An 18,361-nucleotide genomic window follows, 5' to 3' on the forward strand; every position below is an offset into this window, starting at 1 on the left:
AATTATAACAGTTGTTGCGGGTCAACATTTAAATTATTTTATTTGCCAAATTAAAAGTTAGTTTGGTAAAAATGCACTTAAACTATAAGAAAATCAGTCATAATTTCCTACAGAATGTTCAATGCAGCCTGAACATATAACGGATTATGAAACATGAATATATAATCAATTAGACACTATGAACAATAATACTCACTATAAAACTCTTTCCACAATGATTTGTTATCGTCGACTACTCACCGATCAGCAGCAGCTTCAATTAGCAGGTCCTGCTCATCAATCTGCACGAGGCTCATGTCTCCTGTAAGCAAATAGGACCAGTCTGCCTGTCCCAGTATAACCAGTCCACCCAGTAGTTGAACCACTGCGTTCCTTGGTGTTTTTAACGTGTTGTAGTGAATTAAACTGCAGTGAAAATCCGCACAAATGAATCCTTCAATGTGGCGTTGGATTTGCCAGAAACACACCTGCGTGTGTTTACGTCACCGGTGCGTTTGATTTGTGTCACCTAGCGCGCTTACTGGCGGTGCATTAAACCAGTTCTAAGTTTCGTTTTACACAAACCAAGCTGGACCACGATGCAACCACTTAATTGTACGCGCCAAAGCATTTGTGTGCGTTGTTCAGGGACACACGGTGTGAGACTCCTGTTGGCCACTAGGTGTCCTCATTGGCTTGAATTTGGTGATCTGTAGTCCCGAGACTGACGTTTCAAATAATAAACGTTTTATTGAACCTCTATTAGGTATTTCGTTCATAAACTGCATTCTGGGCCTGAATCGTTCTCTGCTGATATTAACTTAAGCGATTAGCAGTAATTCGTATTTGCGAATTGTCATTTTTCAGACATCTAGACACTATTCTGCGATCCACATTTCCCAATTAAGTCTCATTTTTGTTTTGTTGTATTGGTGAACGTGTTTATTATGTATTTGCAAGCTGGAGGTCCCTTCCCAGTGCACCACAAAATGCATCAATGGTCTGAGGTCAAGCAGTTGACATCTCCACCAGGTGCCTCGTTGGTTCTCTGCTACTGAAATCTCATTCACAAATGAAAATATGGATCTCTAGATATACAAGAAGTCTACTCTTTATCAACTTAGTGAGAGGGATAAAGAGATAAAGGGCGACCAAAGGTCTCGATGCCATCACCAACGTTCCCCTGCCGAGTTCACATCCTTGATCAATAGTGAAAGATGAATCATTCGTCTTAAAGATCTCGTCTTAGTCACCAGTCAAAGGGGGATGTTGAACATACATTTTAGGGGTCAGAGTCCATCCCAGTTGTCAGCTGTAATCACTTAGTGATCCATCTTTGGATGAAGAGAATTGTATTCTTTACAAACAAGGACATTCTATTTTTCTAATATCAGATTTTTTTAAATGATCTACGGCTTTTATCCAAGTAGTTTTACCATGACGAATTACGATGTAAAACATGGGAGTAAATGAAAAAAAAGACACGTAATTAAACTTTTATTTCATGTTAAACAAGTAAACATGAATATGTTAATATTATATTACAAAACAGTGTATAATGAATATTTCATCCCTTACGGTGGACTGGCACGGATTAGAAAAGCTTCATAATATTCAGCTTCAGACATTATTTTATTCACAAAGGTCTCCTTACATTATATATATATATTATATATATATATTATATATTATATTATATATAAAAATAATGTAACGTGATTTTGGGAGATGGCCTTTGTGATTAGAGTTGTACATAATTAACTAAAAACTTAAAATACTGAAAGGTAAAATTGTTGAGGTACAAATGTTTCACATATATTAGAAATACTCAATTTACAATGACATTTTATAGATATATTGAATTTATACATGCATCAAAATTGTGCATTATCAGATTGAAATGAGCTTTAACATAATTTTTTTCATTTATAAAAAGTTACGACACGGTAAATCCCACTCTTCTCAGAAGTGGTCTGAAGACCTCCGGATTCTGTCGTGCTACATTACACTGCAACGAGATGGAGATTGGGGCCCTTTTCAAGGCCTTTGCGTTACTGTGCATTTAAAACTTGGCTTCGCTGATGATGGGCGCTGCAGCCGGGCTCTCAGCGTGATGGTCGGAAGGTCGCTATCAATCAAAACAGGTCTCGTTAATTCAACGGTTTTATGGATTCAACACACTGTAGATGTTAAAGTTAATTGGGGGGGGGCGAGTCTTGAGAATTTGACCAATAAGTGACGCCCATAAAAAATAAAAAACAGACTCAGCTCAACGTCACAGCACATTATTTGCTTCCGACGTGCTCAATCTTTGTAGACTTTAAAAAGGTATCGATACACACATTCTGTACACAAAGAAAATACGTTACTGAAAAATACACACAGATGTAGTTGTTTAGAAAAAGTAAAAAAATCCCAAACTGAAACAGGCCGAGTGGAAAAGGCTTCCATAGTTACACCCGTTGTGTGACTTGAAGTGTGATTTAGGGCAACAGAGTGAGAGAAGGGAAGGTTCAACAGGGAGAGGGTGAAGGCTGTGCATGTGATTTACCTGTGAGCGTTTGCGTGTGCAGCTAAGATTTGAGGAGATTTTGTTTTGCCGTGGAAGCAGAAAGGTTTATTGATCGTGCTTTGCAGGAGGAGCGTCCGGCTGGGAGACGAGCGCCGTGGCTCCGTAGTCTTGTCCCGACATCAGCCTCTCCGCCTAAAACAACAGCTACCCGTCACTACTCACACAGCGCGCACGGGCCTCCGGGTCAGGACGAGGTTCGCCGCGACTGAATCACACGTACCAGACACTTCTAGAAATCCCCTTACTCGTTTCCCTTTAAACACCCAGTACAATTGTGAACTCAGCATCTTCAAACACGGGTCTTTGTACAAGATGCGACGTTCGAGGAACCTGAGTAACTTCACCTCACACCCAGGAGACTCACACGGGCATTAATAACGACAATTTATGGCCTTGATCGCGTCACCTGCCGATGGAGCAACGGTTGGCAATGCAGCGGTGGTGAAATAAAAAGGGCATGCGATCAGGAAAGGACTAAAGAAAAGAAGGTCAAATCAAGAGTTTTGATGGCGAACACGTCGAACGTGCTCGGTTTTGCAGCCGAGACAGTGTCGGGCTGCATTCCACCGTATTCCAATGTTAAATGGGGGCTGGCATGCAGTCAGATGCGAGACGACAAAAATAGACAACACAATGGGGGGGGGGCAAGAGTTATTTCTGGAGCGGCACACGAAGACACGTGTGACTGCACGCCGATGAATGACATGCAAACGCACAGCACATGTTTTTCACCTGCTAGTAGGAAAGGCACAGGCTTTACTGATAACATGAACATGCATCTGTGGGAGAAGCTAAACGCAACTCAGCCTTTGTTCATTCTGTTATTTACACCTGTGCTTTTCCTGTCTTCAGGTGTCAAAATGAGAAAAAAAAAAAACCCACAGCGTTATACTTTTGCTTTCGACACTTACTGCTGCTTTGGCCACGCGGTTTGCATTTTGTCTCCGCAGGTCGGACTTAATGAAGCCTACGGGGAGATAAAGACAGAACAGGTCAAATCTGCAGGAGATTCAAAAACAGAACATGAAATATAATGATTTATTACAAACAATTTAATAAAAAGGGTGACTGTCCAGCAGGTGGCTCTTGGTGACCGACACATGGGAGTACACAGAAATACGCTACAAACATAAAGAAAATACAGTACGGCTAACGCACAATGATGTAAAGCCTAATCGTTAACCTGCATTCCCAGAAAAGGAAAGTGTTCGCTGACGAGTAACCTTTGTGAATGAATACATCACCGAAGCGGGAGTTCAGTTGTGGTTCAAAGAAGAAGTTCACTCGTATGTCTAAATGCCGAGTGGGACAGCGAGTCAGACAGTCTGCTGACCTTTGCGAGCAGAAACGTTCAATAATATTAGAATTTTTTTTCCCCAGCATTTTACAACAATGTTTATTGCTTCAGTGGCTAACGAAAAAAGAAGAAAGGTGATACATCGCTCATCAACTGCTCAATGGGGCATGAACAAACATCCTAGTGATCCTTTAAATGGACCGACCTCATCTAACCCGCTAGTGCAGCGCTTCTGACTGTATGTTAATCACCTGTCTGAATGAGGCAAAGTTTTCCATTCCTCAACATTGAATGAGGAGGAAGAACTGTGCCTGTGGTCGTTTATGGAGGAGGCGTTCCCAAGTCAAACCCGCCTCCTTCTTAATACGTGACATATTCATTCATTCGCTAAGAGAACCCAACAATAATTGCGCAACATTCTCCGCGGTCACAGCGTTCGACCTTGAAACGGTCCCTCAAGAGTCAAATCGGAAGCTCGCCGTTACTCCGTTTTCGCCTCGGGCCTCACCTGTCAGTATGGCGCCGATTAGAAGAAACACACAGAGGAAGATGTTTCCTGGCAGCGTGCCGAAGCCGTCGATGATCTTCCCCTGGCAGATGGTGAAAATGATGCCAAACACCTGTGCATGCGGACCACAATGCAATAGTGAGGAACAGGTGGGGTTTAAAGGACGGACGTAAAAAAACATCTTCTCAATTCCACTTTATCACAACAGTAAGGCTTCCTGACGATCACTTCAGCGACCATTTCACGGAAGTTATTTGTGAATGGTGGTGCGGTCATGATTCATAAATGATCCCGTGGTCTGCAAGGGGCCAGCTTATCTGCACGTTTAACCGCCTTGTGAAATCAATGGAAAAGAAATGTGTTCCTCCGCTATCTCTCTGGGCTTATCGGCCACGGGGCGTCTTCAGGGACACATTGAGCTGCACCTGCGCGGAGCAGTTGAGGAGTCCAGACGAGGTTCCCTCACACTCTGGGTAGGTCAGCTCGACCGCAAACTCAAAGCCCAAAGGCAGGTAACCGGTCATGAAGAACCTGGACACACACAAACAAACACGCTGTAACACTAAGCAACTGGTTTATGGCTTAATGACACAAGCCGGTGTCATTCTGCAGTTTCATTCACATTTCTTTGACATTTATGGGCGCTCTCTATGCCTTTGAATATTATTTGATAACAAGATCAAATCAAATGTATTCCCAAAAGTAAGGGACACAATAATGATGCAGAGACAAATAGAAATTCCTCGGGGACAATGCTGTACACACTGGAAAGAGGTTTACTTCATGAATTGAATACCAAGAATTCCAGCGGGAATGTGGAGCTACGTGGAGCCAATTTAATCTCCATTAACAATTCAGCTTTTTTTCCCGTTTGAGTAAGAATGTTCAGCCCGAGTCACATGACTGACGGACAACGGCAGGCATGCGCGGGCTGCGTATCATGAAGCGTGCCGTAATAGAATCGGTGCGAGGATTTTAGGACGGCGTGTCAATGTTGCCAAAACTTTATAAAAGAAAAGAATGAATGAATGAATGAAAAAAATACCCGAGCGAACCGGCGGTGATGAAGACCACCCAGAGATGTCCCAGATTGAGTGTGGAAGCGTAGACGATCATCCCCACCAGAGACATGAAGTACACGGCGAGGGTTGTCTGCCTGCAACAACACGTGAAGGACTCAAAAACAATCATCATCGTGGCAAATTCAGAGTGCTGCTGCATTTTAGCTCTGCAGTGGACTAATCTACTCTACTAATCCATATCGATTGCATTAGGAAATTTGACATTTATCCTAAAAGGGTTTGTAATAATATTAAAATGTTTAAATTAAACATATGAACTGCATATCAGAATATCTGGATTGAACAACAATGGGTCCAGTTTTGCGGTTATCGTTTTGCAAAAGCAGAAAACTCCAGTGACGTTAAAGCCGGTTGACTGAAGCACTGCTGTCACTTCACAGCCAAATGGCCCACAAGGTCAACAAGATCACTTTTTAAGCAGCATGCTGCACCTTAACAAACAGACAACACACACACACACACGCTAAGCAAGAGTTGGCAAGCAGAGTGAACAGACACAGGACAGAAAAAAAGTTGGATCAAATCCTCGTAAAAAACATATTTCAGGAGGAAAAACTGCCGTTCTTATGCTTTTCCTTTCCAGCGTCCGCCTTACTTGTAGGTTTTAGTTTTGTCCAACCAAATGCCACAGATGAGGGAGCCGACCATCCCCGCAATGACGATGGTGAGGCCGATTCTCCCAGCATTCACCTCTTCTCCCTGAAGGGTCGAGGAAGACGGCACACGGATGAGTGACCCGATGGCCTCACAGTGAAAGGCGGTTAAAGACAAAGCAGAGATCCTTTCAAGGGAGTTGAGACAAATTGTGAGTCTCTACATTAATGTTGTGTCGTATTTATCATTTATCCAAAAATCTATTGATGGAGCTTCGGCAGGCGACATCGTTCCACAAACACATATTTAGCAGCAGCTTGTGTTGATGCTTCAATAAAGAAAAGTCCTTGCAATGCTAAATATCACAGCTGAACCGGCTTTTCAAGTCGTGAAATGTCAAACTGTGGGAGGTGTAACGAGGGCTTTGGGTAATGCAGAGAAAACACTGTACTTTGTCCACATAGAGACGCAGGCGGGACTCACAGGGTAATGCTCGATGATCATGCGGTTCAGCAGGGTGCCGACAGCATAGAAACAACCCACGTTTAAACCTGCGAGTTGGGAAATAACGTCAAACATTGTCTGCAAAACACCACGACCCACCGAATTACAAAACACTAAAGCAGCCCGAGTCCCTCCGGTTTCCAAAACAATGTCCCAAACCAAGGATGCCTAAAAAAGGACAAAACATCACCGAAGGTTTCATCCTTGGGAAAAAGAAAAAAAGAAAAAGATAACGCCTGCAGCGCAGACGTAAACCGGACAGAAAGAACCTTCCTCCGCATAAACAAGCACTTATCAAATAGGACTGTGTGAGTTTGTATTATTTACTTCACTACAACAAGATATTCAGGATCAGCAGCTGAGTTGGACAAACGGAGACAGGTGGAGCGGCAGCCGGCAGAGGAGCGGGACAAGCTCAGGTGGATCCAAGTCAAACAGATCACCAAAAGGCTCCACGGGGAGAAACAAAGTTCACAAGTAAAAAAAAAAAAAAAAAAGAAATCACACAAAAAAAAAGTGAAATGTTGGTATATGAACTGCATGATTATCCTAAAAAGCATGTGCAAAAAGACAGGCATGAATTACGCACTTCTGGTCACATGGCTCGTGTCATGTGGAACGGCTCGGGGGGGTCAGGGGAGGGGAAGCGTTTCCTTTCACTGCCCACAGCTGTTGGGCTGAGACAGCAACTTAATTTCATATCGCAGGGACCTTTAAACCTTTCTGAAATGTTGGATCTTCAGGTCACGTTTTATCAGTGTCAAGACTATAAGCAAACGTTGAACCTTCCCAGGGAAAACTGTCTCTATTGGCTTTTAAACAACAATCTTTCTTATGATATTTAATGATTTTATGGCCATAATAAAACAGGGCGGCTTGGAAAATCAGTCACAGGGCAGTTAAGATAATTAAATAAGGGAGTCATTATAATTCAATATTTAACCAAGTCTATGTTTAAAAAAAGTACGACTAATTACTGAATTACTCTGATTGTGTAAGACTTTCAATCCATATTATTGGATAATAATATGCTCAAAGGAAATATCCCTTATGCAACATTTATTTCCCCACTCATTCTATTCCCATTATTATATTCAAACCAACGGATGTGGATATTGCACCGCATGCTGCGCCCCGAATTACATTTGTCCAAAAGAAGAGGGTGGAGACCAAAAGCAGAGCTAAAAGAATGTTACTCACATTCATCAGGTGGCCATCAAAATGACTCCAAATGAAAGATAACGTTCTAACTTCTGGATGAGCAAATAAGCGGTTTGCTAACACATTTTTCTTTTATATTGCATAGGAAAGAAATTAGATATTGTAGCTTTAATGGTTACAGATAGAAAATATAAATGAAAACTCAGAGATCGTCTCCCGTAGTTTCTAACAATCCAAACCACAACACAAAAGAAATGAATACAGGATGTTACTGTGTGGAAGGGCGACGACTGACCGTACGTGATGATGAGGAGGATGAAGGGTCTGTTTCGGAGCAGCCTCAGGATGGAGGCCGTGTAGGAGTAGTCCTCCGCTGGGATGCTGCGGGCCGTCGCCTGGGCCAGAGTCGGAGGAAGTTTAGGACGCTCCTGGAAGACTGAGACACAAATTTTGGTTATTGTACGTTTCTCCACTTCACACAACGAAAGAAGGTTTAATAACTTCATAAATGAGAGACGTGGACATGGAGCAGGACACGTTGAGACAAAGCCGGACAGGTCCACACACCCACACGCACTCGCCCAACACACAAACCGTCTTTTTAGGTGGAACTATGAACTCGTTCTCTAGTTTGTGTTATTAATGATCTCAGCTACAAAGAGAGGAATTAATTGCTTGCGCATGCTCATTTTTCTTTACCACCCCCCCCCCAACAATTCCCCTTTACTCAGGCAAGCAGATCCACTCACATCGTCTGTAAATGCCGACTTCCTCTGCGGTGAACTTTACCCGACAAACTTCTCTCTTTTTCGGTTAGCGCGCACACACACGCACACACACGCACACACACTTTATGCAAATCCCTGAATCCCGGGACTTTGTCTGCATTGCTGACTCACAGGCCTGTGGCAGGGCCACAGATGGCCCTGCCAGCAGGACAACCGTCACACGAGGCATCTTGCATGCATGCGTGAGGGTTTGCGCTGTGTGTGTGTGTGTGACACTTGTATGCGTCACGCCATCAAACCCCTGTTGCCAACCGGCGAGAATTATTTCGCTGGAGTCATTAAGAGAAGAAAAAGTCACATCTGTTGCACAATCGACCACCTGACTTGGCACCGACTCTTATTTGAGTTGGCCGGATGTAAAACATCTACGTTCCCTCGGAACAAGCAACACTGACAGTTTGTCTGAAGGCCGTGCGCGGTGCCACTATGGAATGCCTCCACAAGCGTGCTTTTGTGTTTCTGAATGCAGAAAGCTTGCGAGCGTGGGTGCCCCCCCCCCACACCCTCCCTGTCCTCACGGGACAACAGCTATTTCATTAAACTAGTTTCTCCTCTCTTACGACCACCGAGCCCACCGTTCTCTGTGGAAGAGCAGACACACTTACAGCCTTCGTGGCTGCATTCTTTTAAAAACAAGGTGTGCTTGTCCTCAAACTGAGTTAAAATGGGTTTATGATGTTTTTCATTTATTTATTTTAAGTCTTATCTTTTTTTATATGGTGGAACTTTTTTTTATGACGCTATCTTGTCCTTCCTTAGCACCAAGATAAAAAAATACCAATGGGATGATTGTGGCTATAACAATAAAAAAAAGGAGAAATGTCTGATGGGTGGATATAGAAAAACGTGTGATGTTCTACTAGCGAGGTGCAATTTAGAATATGAACTGAGGGAATTGTTGGGCTCCTAAAAATAAAGAGTTCATGAGCAGCAGCAATAAAGCAGACCTAAGCAAGAATTTAAAAAAAATCAACAACTCACATCCTGTTAGTCACAAATGTTCCTTTATGATCATAAATCTCATTTATAACGAACATTAACTTGACTTAATGACACTGTTCAGTACACAAGCCCTCTTGTACCTTCCTCTGACATTTCTCCTGAGTGTACTTGTACCACCATGGGATCTTTTCTGTGAATCTGCCCTTCGGTGATTGTTTTGTGTTGCCGCAACCATGCAAGTAATCACTTTTCTCCTCTGCTGAATGGTGCTTCTTGTCAGAGTAGATGTCTGCTGCAAGTTAAAAACATCACCAAGAGAATCCACCAAGTACGAAAACTCACTGGCCACAGCGAAAAAAATGCCCCAATGGACATGAAAAGGTCTCAGTATGTTTCTGAGGAACGGGAAGAAATGTCAAGTGTTTCACTGAGCATCTCTGCTCGCCATCCAGCCGCAAAAATATCAGGTTAGGGGAAACTAGAAGCAGGCGAGTAAGTGAGAACAGGTGTGTATTGTGTGCACCGCGTGACACAACTTACCGATGACCACGAGGATGAAGAGGAAGGTAGCCACTCCGGCTGTGATGTAGAACATGATGCTGATGTGATGCGCCAGCTCCTCCATGTCGTCCACGTTGGGCACCAGGATGGGCGGCACAAGGAACCCGATGGCAATACCCAGCTACGAAACAACCAGCACAGATAACGTGAACAAAAGACAAACAGCTCAGACGGGAACCGCTGATTAGTGTGTGAGCAATGTCAAACTAAGGATGCATGGCGTCTGAATAACTTATACATAACTAATACAATTGGGGAATTGTTTGACGTCTAAAACTGCTAAACAGACAAAGAGGTTTCAGCAAACAGTTAATACAATTTTGCCTGGACTCTCGCACGAAGACACTGGAAGTCCTGTGTGACCGCGGCATCCAGCAGAGCTGCACGATCTACACGCAGCTGCCTCATGACGTGGACCCTGCTTTCGGATTAGATACCCAGACAAACCTGGTGCCCCACAACTCCTATGGAACAGGCCGTGGAAGCCTCGTTCTCTCCAAACCACACCGAGGCGAGGTGAGAGGGAATACCGAGGACGAACGCGGTGGCAACCGAGCACACAAACTGGCCAAAAAAGGCGACCGGGAACAGATTCGGATCGGCGCTGCCGATTTTAATCCAGGCACCCATGCAGTTAAACGCCGACCCGACGAGGACGACGTCCCGGATTCCCCTGTTCTCCAGCAGCCACAGGACGGGCACGATGAGTGGGACGTAAGTGAGCGGATAGATCACGGACAGCCAGTCGATGGCCAGCGAGTCGACGTTGTAGAAGCGCATGAATATGTCGCCGATGGTTCCGTACTGGAGCCGCGTGAAGGCGTTGTTGGCCGAGACGGCGCTGAAGAGAAACAGCATGACCCAGCGCCGTCGGTACGGCTTGGTCTTAGCCTCGGGGACCGGCTGCGCCCGGTCACTCGGCAGGGCCTCGACGTCCGACCTGGAGCCAATGGAGGTGGCGCTGCCCAAAGGTCCTGGAGTCCACGGCATTGAAGCGAGGCCCGGAGCCCGGTTCTTGGCGCCGTTGCACCGTCCCAAAGTGGGCGCCCTGGAGCGCGAGGGCTCTTGAGATTTTCGCCGCCTGCGTCTGCCTGTGGTGGAAATACGGTGTTCTCAGAGAGCGAGCACAGCCGCAGTCACCATTGTCCCGATCCACAACTCACCGCTTGCGATGGCAATGGGCCTCTGTGCCACATGTCTGCATACTTATCTCCTGCAGCCCTGTCATGTGATGTCAATGAAGGAAATATTCCCGGACTCAGAACAAATGTTGAGCGAGGCAGTTTTGAATGTGGGGGTTTAACTCGTCTGAAGATGCTAAATGCACAACAACCAGAAACCGGAGGAATGGTTGTCGTCAGAAAGCGTCAAAAAGCGTTCTTACTTTTCAAAAAACACAGTTTGTGCTCTGGGTTACGCAAAGCTAATTATCCAGCCCCAAGCGATGACTTCTCAGTGACATTCTCCTTGGAGTTGGACTGCTAGTTGACTCAAGTGTTGTTTGTTTGGTGTTAAATCTGATGCTCGACAGCTTTTTGCACTCCCGTCTGCTTATTTGGCTTCTCGTGTGCCCTGCTGCCTCTAATTTAAGCAGAAAAACAGAATAGAATAAGAGCACTATACTATAGTTCTATAGCATTTTGCAGTATTTATGTAAAGTGACCAACAGAAGCCAAGGTCAGAGATCCAGAAAAAAAGTTTCCACAGGTAATGTGCCACCGCGCCGTGTGTTAAACCTGGATAAACTGCAAGCTCAGCATCAACATTAGTACACTTTCAGACAGACTACTAGATTATGCCCTCGGTTTGATCCTACGACACAATTTTAGAAGATGTGATGAACATGCTTGTAGTAGATATTCCTTCCAAAGATTCCGTATTTTTCATAATCTCGTTCAGGTCTTCTCAGGACCAGGACCAACATGTGTGTGGAGCAGCCCGGCCAGAGGACCTGGGGCATCCGGATCGGCTGACATCATAAAGACGTTGCTTTTCGGTCTAGTTAAATTGTGTATTCCTTTGCTGCCTTTTAACTCCCACAATAGTATTGGTGTTTTGCACAAATTTGTATCCTTTATAGTTTGTTTCTTTTTGTTTACGCGTAAAGTTTGAATCCTAATAGACAGGATGATTATCCCCCGTTCATCCCTGTGTTTAATGCAGTTAATAATAAATGATTGTAAATTGACTTGATTGATGGATCCGTTATGTCATTATGTCTCAGTTACAATTAAAATTTCTTGAATTGTCATTGAATTGCTTTTTCCTGATTGAAGGCGCACACCGGTTGTCACTTCTTGCATTCTTTCATTGTCTATTCGCTGCCCTCGGTTCTCGGGCGCCTGGGACGTGCGTAATTAGTTCCTAATAGACCTGGACACGTGATCGATGGGTAAGTGACCGGGTAGTTGCGCAGACACCTTGGCCTGTTTAATGACTCGCCGTTACCTGATTCCCGAAGACCCCGATGGAGCAAGCGGTGGACACTTCCTCCGAACCGAACCACACCGACGCGATCCTCGACGGCATCCCCAGGATGAACACCTGCGCGCAGGAGCAGCAGAACTGCCCCAGGAAGGTGACGGGGAACAGGTGGGGTTTCACGCTGGCCACTTTGATCCACGTGCCCGCACAGTTGAGCGCGGTGGCCACCAGCGCGATGACCCGCAGCCCCTTTTTGTCCAGCAGCCAGGTCACCGGGAAGATGAAGGGGATGTACGTCAGCATGTAGATCATAGACATCCAGTCTATGGTGAAGGCGTCCACGCCGTAGAACTTCATGAAGATGTTATTGATGATGCCGTACTGTATCCACTGGAAGGAGTTGCACAGCGAGTAGGAGCTGAAGAGGAGGACGATCATCCAGCGGCGCTTGTACAGGCGGGTCGGTCGCGGCGCCTCGCGGCCGCCCGGCCCGGTCGGATCGTCGGTGCGCGGCACCGCGTCATCCGCCACCAGCCCGGCGCCGGTGTCCAAGTAGCCCTTGGCGTCGAGCGCCGCGTCTCCCGACGGCACAGCTGTTCTCTCGTTCATGTTGAAGCAGTCTGGGAAATGGTGCGCACGGAGCGTAAAAACTTTAAAAGTTCACGGGAAGTGGCTGAAATTGTGCCCGTTTCATTTGGTGAATACTTGGCGGGTCTTCAGCTGCATGTTAAAAAAAAGAGGAAGCTCGCCGTTTCAAACCCGCAGAATACGCGTGAAGCACGTAGCGGTAGAATCTACAACTTCAGCCTTGGGCGGCATTTCCTCCCCCCGGTTGGAAAGTTTAGTTTCCGCGCTGGGACTTGCAACTTCAAAGTCTGTGAAAGTTCAATAACTTAAAGAGAAAAGTGCAGTTGCTCAATAGGATCCGTTGAGGACGGGGCTTCCGTGTGTTCACACGTGTCAGACCTCTCCAGCCGGACCTCGACCCGCTTTGGGCTTGAACCAAACCGGTCAGATGAGGGCGGGGTTTCACACGGCGTCCTATGTGGTATCTGCAGCCGCCTGCTGCGCCCCAGATAGCAGCGCCCGCTTTTACAACTTGTAGCGGGATTCAAACCCTCGCAGATACAAAAGTGCGTAGCGGAATTTATAAAACACACAAGCCGCGTTACTGGCTCGCTGTGGCCCGCTTTAAAAAACGGTCGCACGAGTCGTGTTGTCCGTTTTGCCCACGCGCGCCTATACGCCCCTTCTGTAAATGATTGGCAAAGGAAAGGGGCAATGCCGCGAAGGCCTCGTGTTGTGTTCAAGGACAGGCGTTCATTCATGCCCACAGGGGGGGGGGGGGGGGGGGGACGATGCTGGTTTATTTCTGTGGTTAACGTGAGCCACTCTACACTTCATCTATGGTGAACAGTGCCACCTAGGGATTCCCCCATCACAGACAGAAAAACACACACACACACACACACACACACACCGTGTCACGTGACCCCTGTTATCAGCCCCAGCGCAGACTTTAATCAGTCTGCAGTCCAGTCAGAAGACAAAACAACTGTGTGAAGGCAGGAATCCACGTGGAGGTCAGAAATTATCCTTGAAAAGGTACCACGTTTAATAAATACATTTTTCTTCTATCACATTGGTATTGTCGACAGCACACGAGTTGAGACCCCGTTGGATGCCCATTTTTCATGTTTCCTTTTTTTTTTTTTTTTAGGATCTCAACTCAACATTCTCTTTGTCCACAATCACATCTGTCCAAATACTCCTGAGCGTTTACACACTGAAACACATTTATAAACACGAGAAAGTAAAACTTGACAAGGTGGCGACAGGCGCTCTCCCCTGTACCCACCCGAGTCACCTGATCGTACGGCAGGTTCTTCCTTTTCTCCCAATGTAAACACAGACTGGTTGATAACCGCACTCGACATTTAAGCTCACGTACAGATCACTCATAATAAATCAGGTGAAAGCAAAAAGATGAGCACAAGCAAAATAAATAGTTTTGAACGCTGCTTTTCACAGCTTGGGGTCCGTACTGTCACTGTTTGGCGGACGGACCGGCCGGTCGTGGTAATCTTCATGGAACAGTTAACACGTGTAGACCCATTTCCAGTCAGCTGGTCTTTCTCTCTCTCTCCGTTTTGAGGTCATTGGTCGGGTTGGCGGGCACGTCCTCGGCGGCCCCGGCAGTCGGTCAGGTCAGTGCTGGTAGTGTGGCACGGCGATGTGCTGGTGGCGGTAGCTGCTGTGATGAGGCGGGTAGAGGAGGTCGGGGGTCTGAGGGGCCAGGCCGGTGCACTGGGGCTCGTGGCTGCTCAGCACGGAGGACAGGTACTTGGCCTCCTCCGTCAGCTGCTTCACCTCCTTCCTCAGGGCGGCGTTCTCCTTCTCCAGGTTCTCGCTCTCCTGCAAACCACACGGCGACACGATGCTTGTTTATTAGTGATACAAGGGGGTCGTACTGTGTGAATCACAGGTATTTCTTGCATGCTTTCACCACAAATGTCATTCTGACATAATATGCATACGGCAAATGCATTTAAATGTGGTCATATGTATGTGCTGTGTGTGTGGCAACGTCGCTGTCTGTCGGTTGGACCACTGCTTTGAACCTTACACTTTGGTGACTTTTAATCCGGCGTGCAACGTGTTGGTTTATGATCACACGCCTGCAAAACTAGCGCCTTCCCCTCGGCTTCAGCTGCACTTGCTGGTGAACGTTATAAACTAGGAGTGATGACCATCAGCATCTTGACATTGCTAGTTTAAGCATGTTGGCACGCTGGCTTTAACCTTTGACCCAAAGCACCACTGTGCTGTGGCCATGATGTTCAATGAGGAGTGATTCTGAGACCAACCATGCTAGGAAAACATGTGATTCAAGAGTATAGGGTTAGGGTCAGTCTTTTAGAATATTTGGCAGTAAAATGGGCGGAAATGTTCTTTTAAAGTGGCTAAAACATTTCCAGTAACCTTAAAACCAGCAGGGGACACAGTTTGAAGAAGCCCTTTACACATCTGTACATAAAGAAGTTTAAAACATATATTATCCAATTCTATTAAGCACACCACCAGTTAGCCTGCAATTACTTGACGAAATTGACTGTTATATATAAGACTATATCATAACTTAATTAGTCAAATTATTTTTGTTGTAGTTCGTTATAAAGGAACTTTAGAAGTCTGTTCAACTTCTTTTACATTTCATACAGAAATGAATAAAGTCCAAAACATAAAGATCAACCCCCCAGATCCTTTACTGTGATATAAAGTATTTAAACATGTTATAAAAGAGCAACGTCCTTCAACATCAGCCCTATGAATACTGATTAAAACAAAAACTGCCTCCAGCTTGAAGAAGCACCACAATCTTTAAGGTCAAATGTCGAAGGTAAAGGTTTCCAAAAAATCTCATGGAGATCAAAAAAGTAGAGCAAACTGTGTATGCGAGCAAGAAAGAAAGAAAGAAAAAGACTTGTTGTGGGAAACGCAGGGGAAAAAACCTTCCACTTGGTTAATTGAAAAGGTCATCACTCCGTGGTCAAAAGATTGTGCTGCTGATCTACGGGTCCTTACGGTCACAGCACCTTTGGGCAAACCCCATGTGCCTGCGTCACTCAGCCTACAGCCCACTGCTAAGCAGCTCTTTACAAGAAGTGACTGCCTCTTTCTCCCCTTCTGCCCACGGAACACAATTTACACAGAAGAAAAAAAGAAATACTACTGAAGAAACAGGAAATAAGAGACGGCGTCACAGAGAGGGAAAATTCACCTTCCTGTTTATCAAGTGAGCCGGTGACAGAGAAACCGCAGAATGTGTTTCTGCGGCCCCCTGGTGCTCTCTGTGACTGCAGGCTTCAACGAGATTGATGTTTTACGCTTCACAGGGGGGTGGGGGGACGTGTATTCTTCAGGTCTCCGTTTTAACTAGTGTGGGTGTTCTGAAGGTCAAGATCTCCTGTGTTTATCGGGTAAAGTGCACGACGAGCGCGACGAGAACGGGGAAGCGGTCAAAGATAAGTCGGCGCGTCGAAGGGCGTGCTGGTGGGACACTGCGAAGTGGAGCTCTTGCAGGTTCGAAAAGATCCACGAGATAATTGCATCACCAAGCTGAGAGGACGTTGCGTCGTATAGACCTGTTGCACACATATGACTAAGATGACATCTTTGCCATGTTTACGTCCAAAAAAAAAACAGCACCAGCTATCACGCAAAAAACAAAGAGAACAAAGTGGCCGGAATCGTATCGCGCTCTCTGCTGCCGGTTTCTGCAGCAAAAGGGAGTGATTGCCCACACGTGCTAATTTATTCCTCAAGCTTCTGGAGACGCGCGGAGCAGCGTCCGAGTGGGCAGCCGACAGAAGCCGTGACACATCGCCACCACGGTCAGATAGCGTTTTCTTAAATGCAGTACGAAGCCATTCCCAGTAGGATGGTGACCGTTGACAAGATGGCAAAGGCCTCGAGGCGGCAGAATCATCGATAACCCTGTACGGCATCTCGGAGGGATGCCCTAACATTGCAGTACGATAAAGACACGACAAAACAATGGCCTTGAAGGCTTGGATTAAGGCTCGCCTGTCCTTTTGTGCCTCTGTGGCAAAACGTCCTAACAAGCAGAAGTCAAGAGTCGAGTCGTGTTGCTTTTTGAGTGGTGTGCATTGCAGAGAGAAGCCTCCTCACCAAGTGCAGGCTGTCGGCTCTCTGGGTTTGCCTCATCCTGCTCTTCTGAGCGGCGATCCGGTTCTTCTCTCGCCGCATCACCTTCTTCGCATCGTCCGAGGAGCTCTGGCGAAAAGAAACACGCAAAAAAGGTCGACAGTCAACGTGAGAAGCGGCTGAGGTGTTCCTCGAACCCGAGAGGGCGGAGAGCCAACTGGTGGCGTGGCTCTGGCTGTCGCCTGGGAGGTTGGCGCGCGAAATGGAGGCGTTGTCTGTCACAGTGACAGTTTGACAGGAGATGGGCTAAGCTTAACACTCAATGTGCAGGGCAGGGGGGGGGTTTGAGGGAGAGGCTGAGTCATCGGACGGGTGCAACGCACACCCTGTTTCACCCCGTGCTCTTGGTATCGTAATAACTAAGGCCCCTCAGTTGTGCATCCAAGAGGTTACAAATGATCTAACGTCTTCTGAACTGTCTGCATTAATATGGGGAGGGGGGTCAAAAAAACTGTTGCTTCTACGTCCACATACAAGAGAGGGCTCTCTGCAACTAACCACATTTGATTTTTTTTTACTTCCCCCGGCGCTACAGCACGACAATAAGCAGCGACGTGCAAGAGACGCCGCCGCACACATGTGAAACAAGTCAGAGCAACAGTAGAGGAACGACACCCTCCAACACGCCGCCTGTCCCCCCTGTCCCCCCTGTCTCCCCCCACAGCGCGCTCACCCTCTGAGAGACCCGCCGAAACAAAAGGGGAGCCTTGCAACTCGCTGCAGCGTGCGCACGTGAGACGGACAAAAAAAAAGACGGTGACAGAAGCAGCTGAATGTGCACGAGGAGTCAGTGGGTTCGCAGGAGTTCTGCTTCTGCCCCGCGGGTCTCCTGCGGGTCTCCCGCGGGTCTCCCGCGGGTCTCCTGCGGTGTAAACAGGTGAACGCGGGCACGTCGGCGAGAAGAGCGCACTTACCGGCCTGCTTCCAGGTGACGGGGACTTGTAACTCGTGTCATTGCTGTCAGAGCCCTGAGCCATAGCCAACTCCGCCGTCTGAAGCCGTGTGTCCGCGTCCACTTCTGCTTTGTCTTTTTTTTTTAGTGTGTGTGTGTCTGGTTTGTGTGTGTCCGTGTGAGGATGAGAGAGAGAGAGAGAGAGAGAGTCTTTGTAGCAGAACAAGTGTTGAGAAGACTTGGCTTAAGGAGTCTCTATCTTCCCCCTTTCCATCTCTGTCACTCCTCCTTCTCTTTCACTCTCTCGCTCGCGCTCTTTCGCTTTATCT

The 18,361-nt window shown here is 46.5% G+C and overlaps 2 protein-coding genes and 1 pseudogene across 4 annotated transcripts; all 3 read right to left on the reverse strand.

Annotated features, from left to right (window-relative positions):
- Window positions 1–1,463: 1,463 nt before the first annotated feature.
- Window positions 1,464–14,010, reverse strand: LOC120807994 (FLVCR choline and putative heme transporter 2b). Of its 2 annotated transcripts, XM_078093239.1 has the most exons (11): window positions 12,437–14,010; window positions 9,968–10,109; window positions 7,993–8,133; window positions 6,516–6,583; window positions 6,034–6,137; window positions 5,402–5,512; window positions 4,782–4,887; window positions 4,357–4,468; window positions 3,463–3,518; window positions 2,531–2,683; window positions 1,464–2,107 (listed from the first exon to the last, which is right to left on the reverse strand). In XM_078093239.1, exons 1-10 carry the CDS (start codon window positions 13,019–13,021, stop codon window positions 2,597–2,599), a joined length of 1,512 nt encoding a protein of 503 aa, XP_077949365.1. In that variant the 5' UTR covers window positions 13,022–14,010; the 3' UTR covers window positions 1,464–2,107; window positions 2,531–2,596. The 2 variants fall into 2 exon arrangements, with proteins under 2 accessions (XP_077949365.1, XP_040016478.1); XM_040160544.2 differs by lacking the exon at window positions 2,531–2,683.
- LOC144389373 (choline/ethanolamine transporter flvcr2b pseudogene) lies at window positions 10,252–12,231 on the reverse strand (annotated as a pseudogene). The gene has a single exon (XR_013453369.1). The product of XR_013453369.1 is annotated as a choline/ethanolamine transporter flvcr2b pseudogene (transcript).
- Window positions 14,004–18,179, reverse strand: batf (basic leucine zipper transcription factor, ATF-like; the record flags this gene model as incomplete). Its single annotated transcript, XM_040160547.2, is given in 3 exon segments — window positions 14,004–14,827; window positions 17,105–17,209; window positions 18,055–18,179. Coding segments are annotated over 3 exon segments (375 nt in total). The 3' UTR covers window positions 14,004–14,620.
- Window positions 18,180–18,361: the final 182 nt, after the last annotated feature.

The sequence above is a fragment of the Gasterosteus aculeatus genome, chromosome 18, assembly GCF_964276395.1.
Source record: "Gasterosteus aculeatus chromosome 18, fGasAcu3.hap1.1, whole genome shotgun sequence".
Taxonomy (NCBI): Eukaryota; Metazoa; Chordata; class Actinopteri; order Perciformes; family Gasterosteidae; genus Gasterosteus; species Gasterosteus aculeatus.

Excerpts from the sequence above, each read along its gene's own strand:
- LOC120807994 (XM_078093239.1), bottom strand. The coding sequence starts at position 13,021 with ATGAACGAGAGAACAGCTGTGCCGTCGGGAGACGCGGCGCTCGACGCC. Across the intron at positions 8,134-9,967 it reads CTTCATCCTCGTGGTCATCG|TCTTCCAGGAGCGTCCTAAA; the intron begins GTAAGTTGTGTC and ends TTTGTGTCTCAG. Across the intron at positions 4,888-5,401 it reads ATCACCGCCGGTTCGCTCGG|GTTCTTCATGACCGGTTACC; the intron begins GTATTTTTTTCA and ends GTGTGTGTCCAG.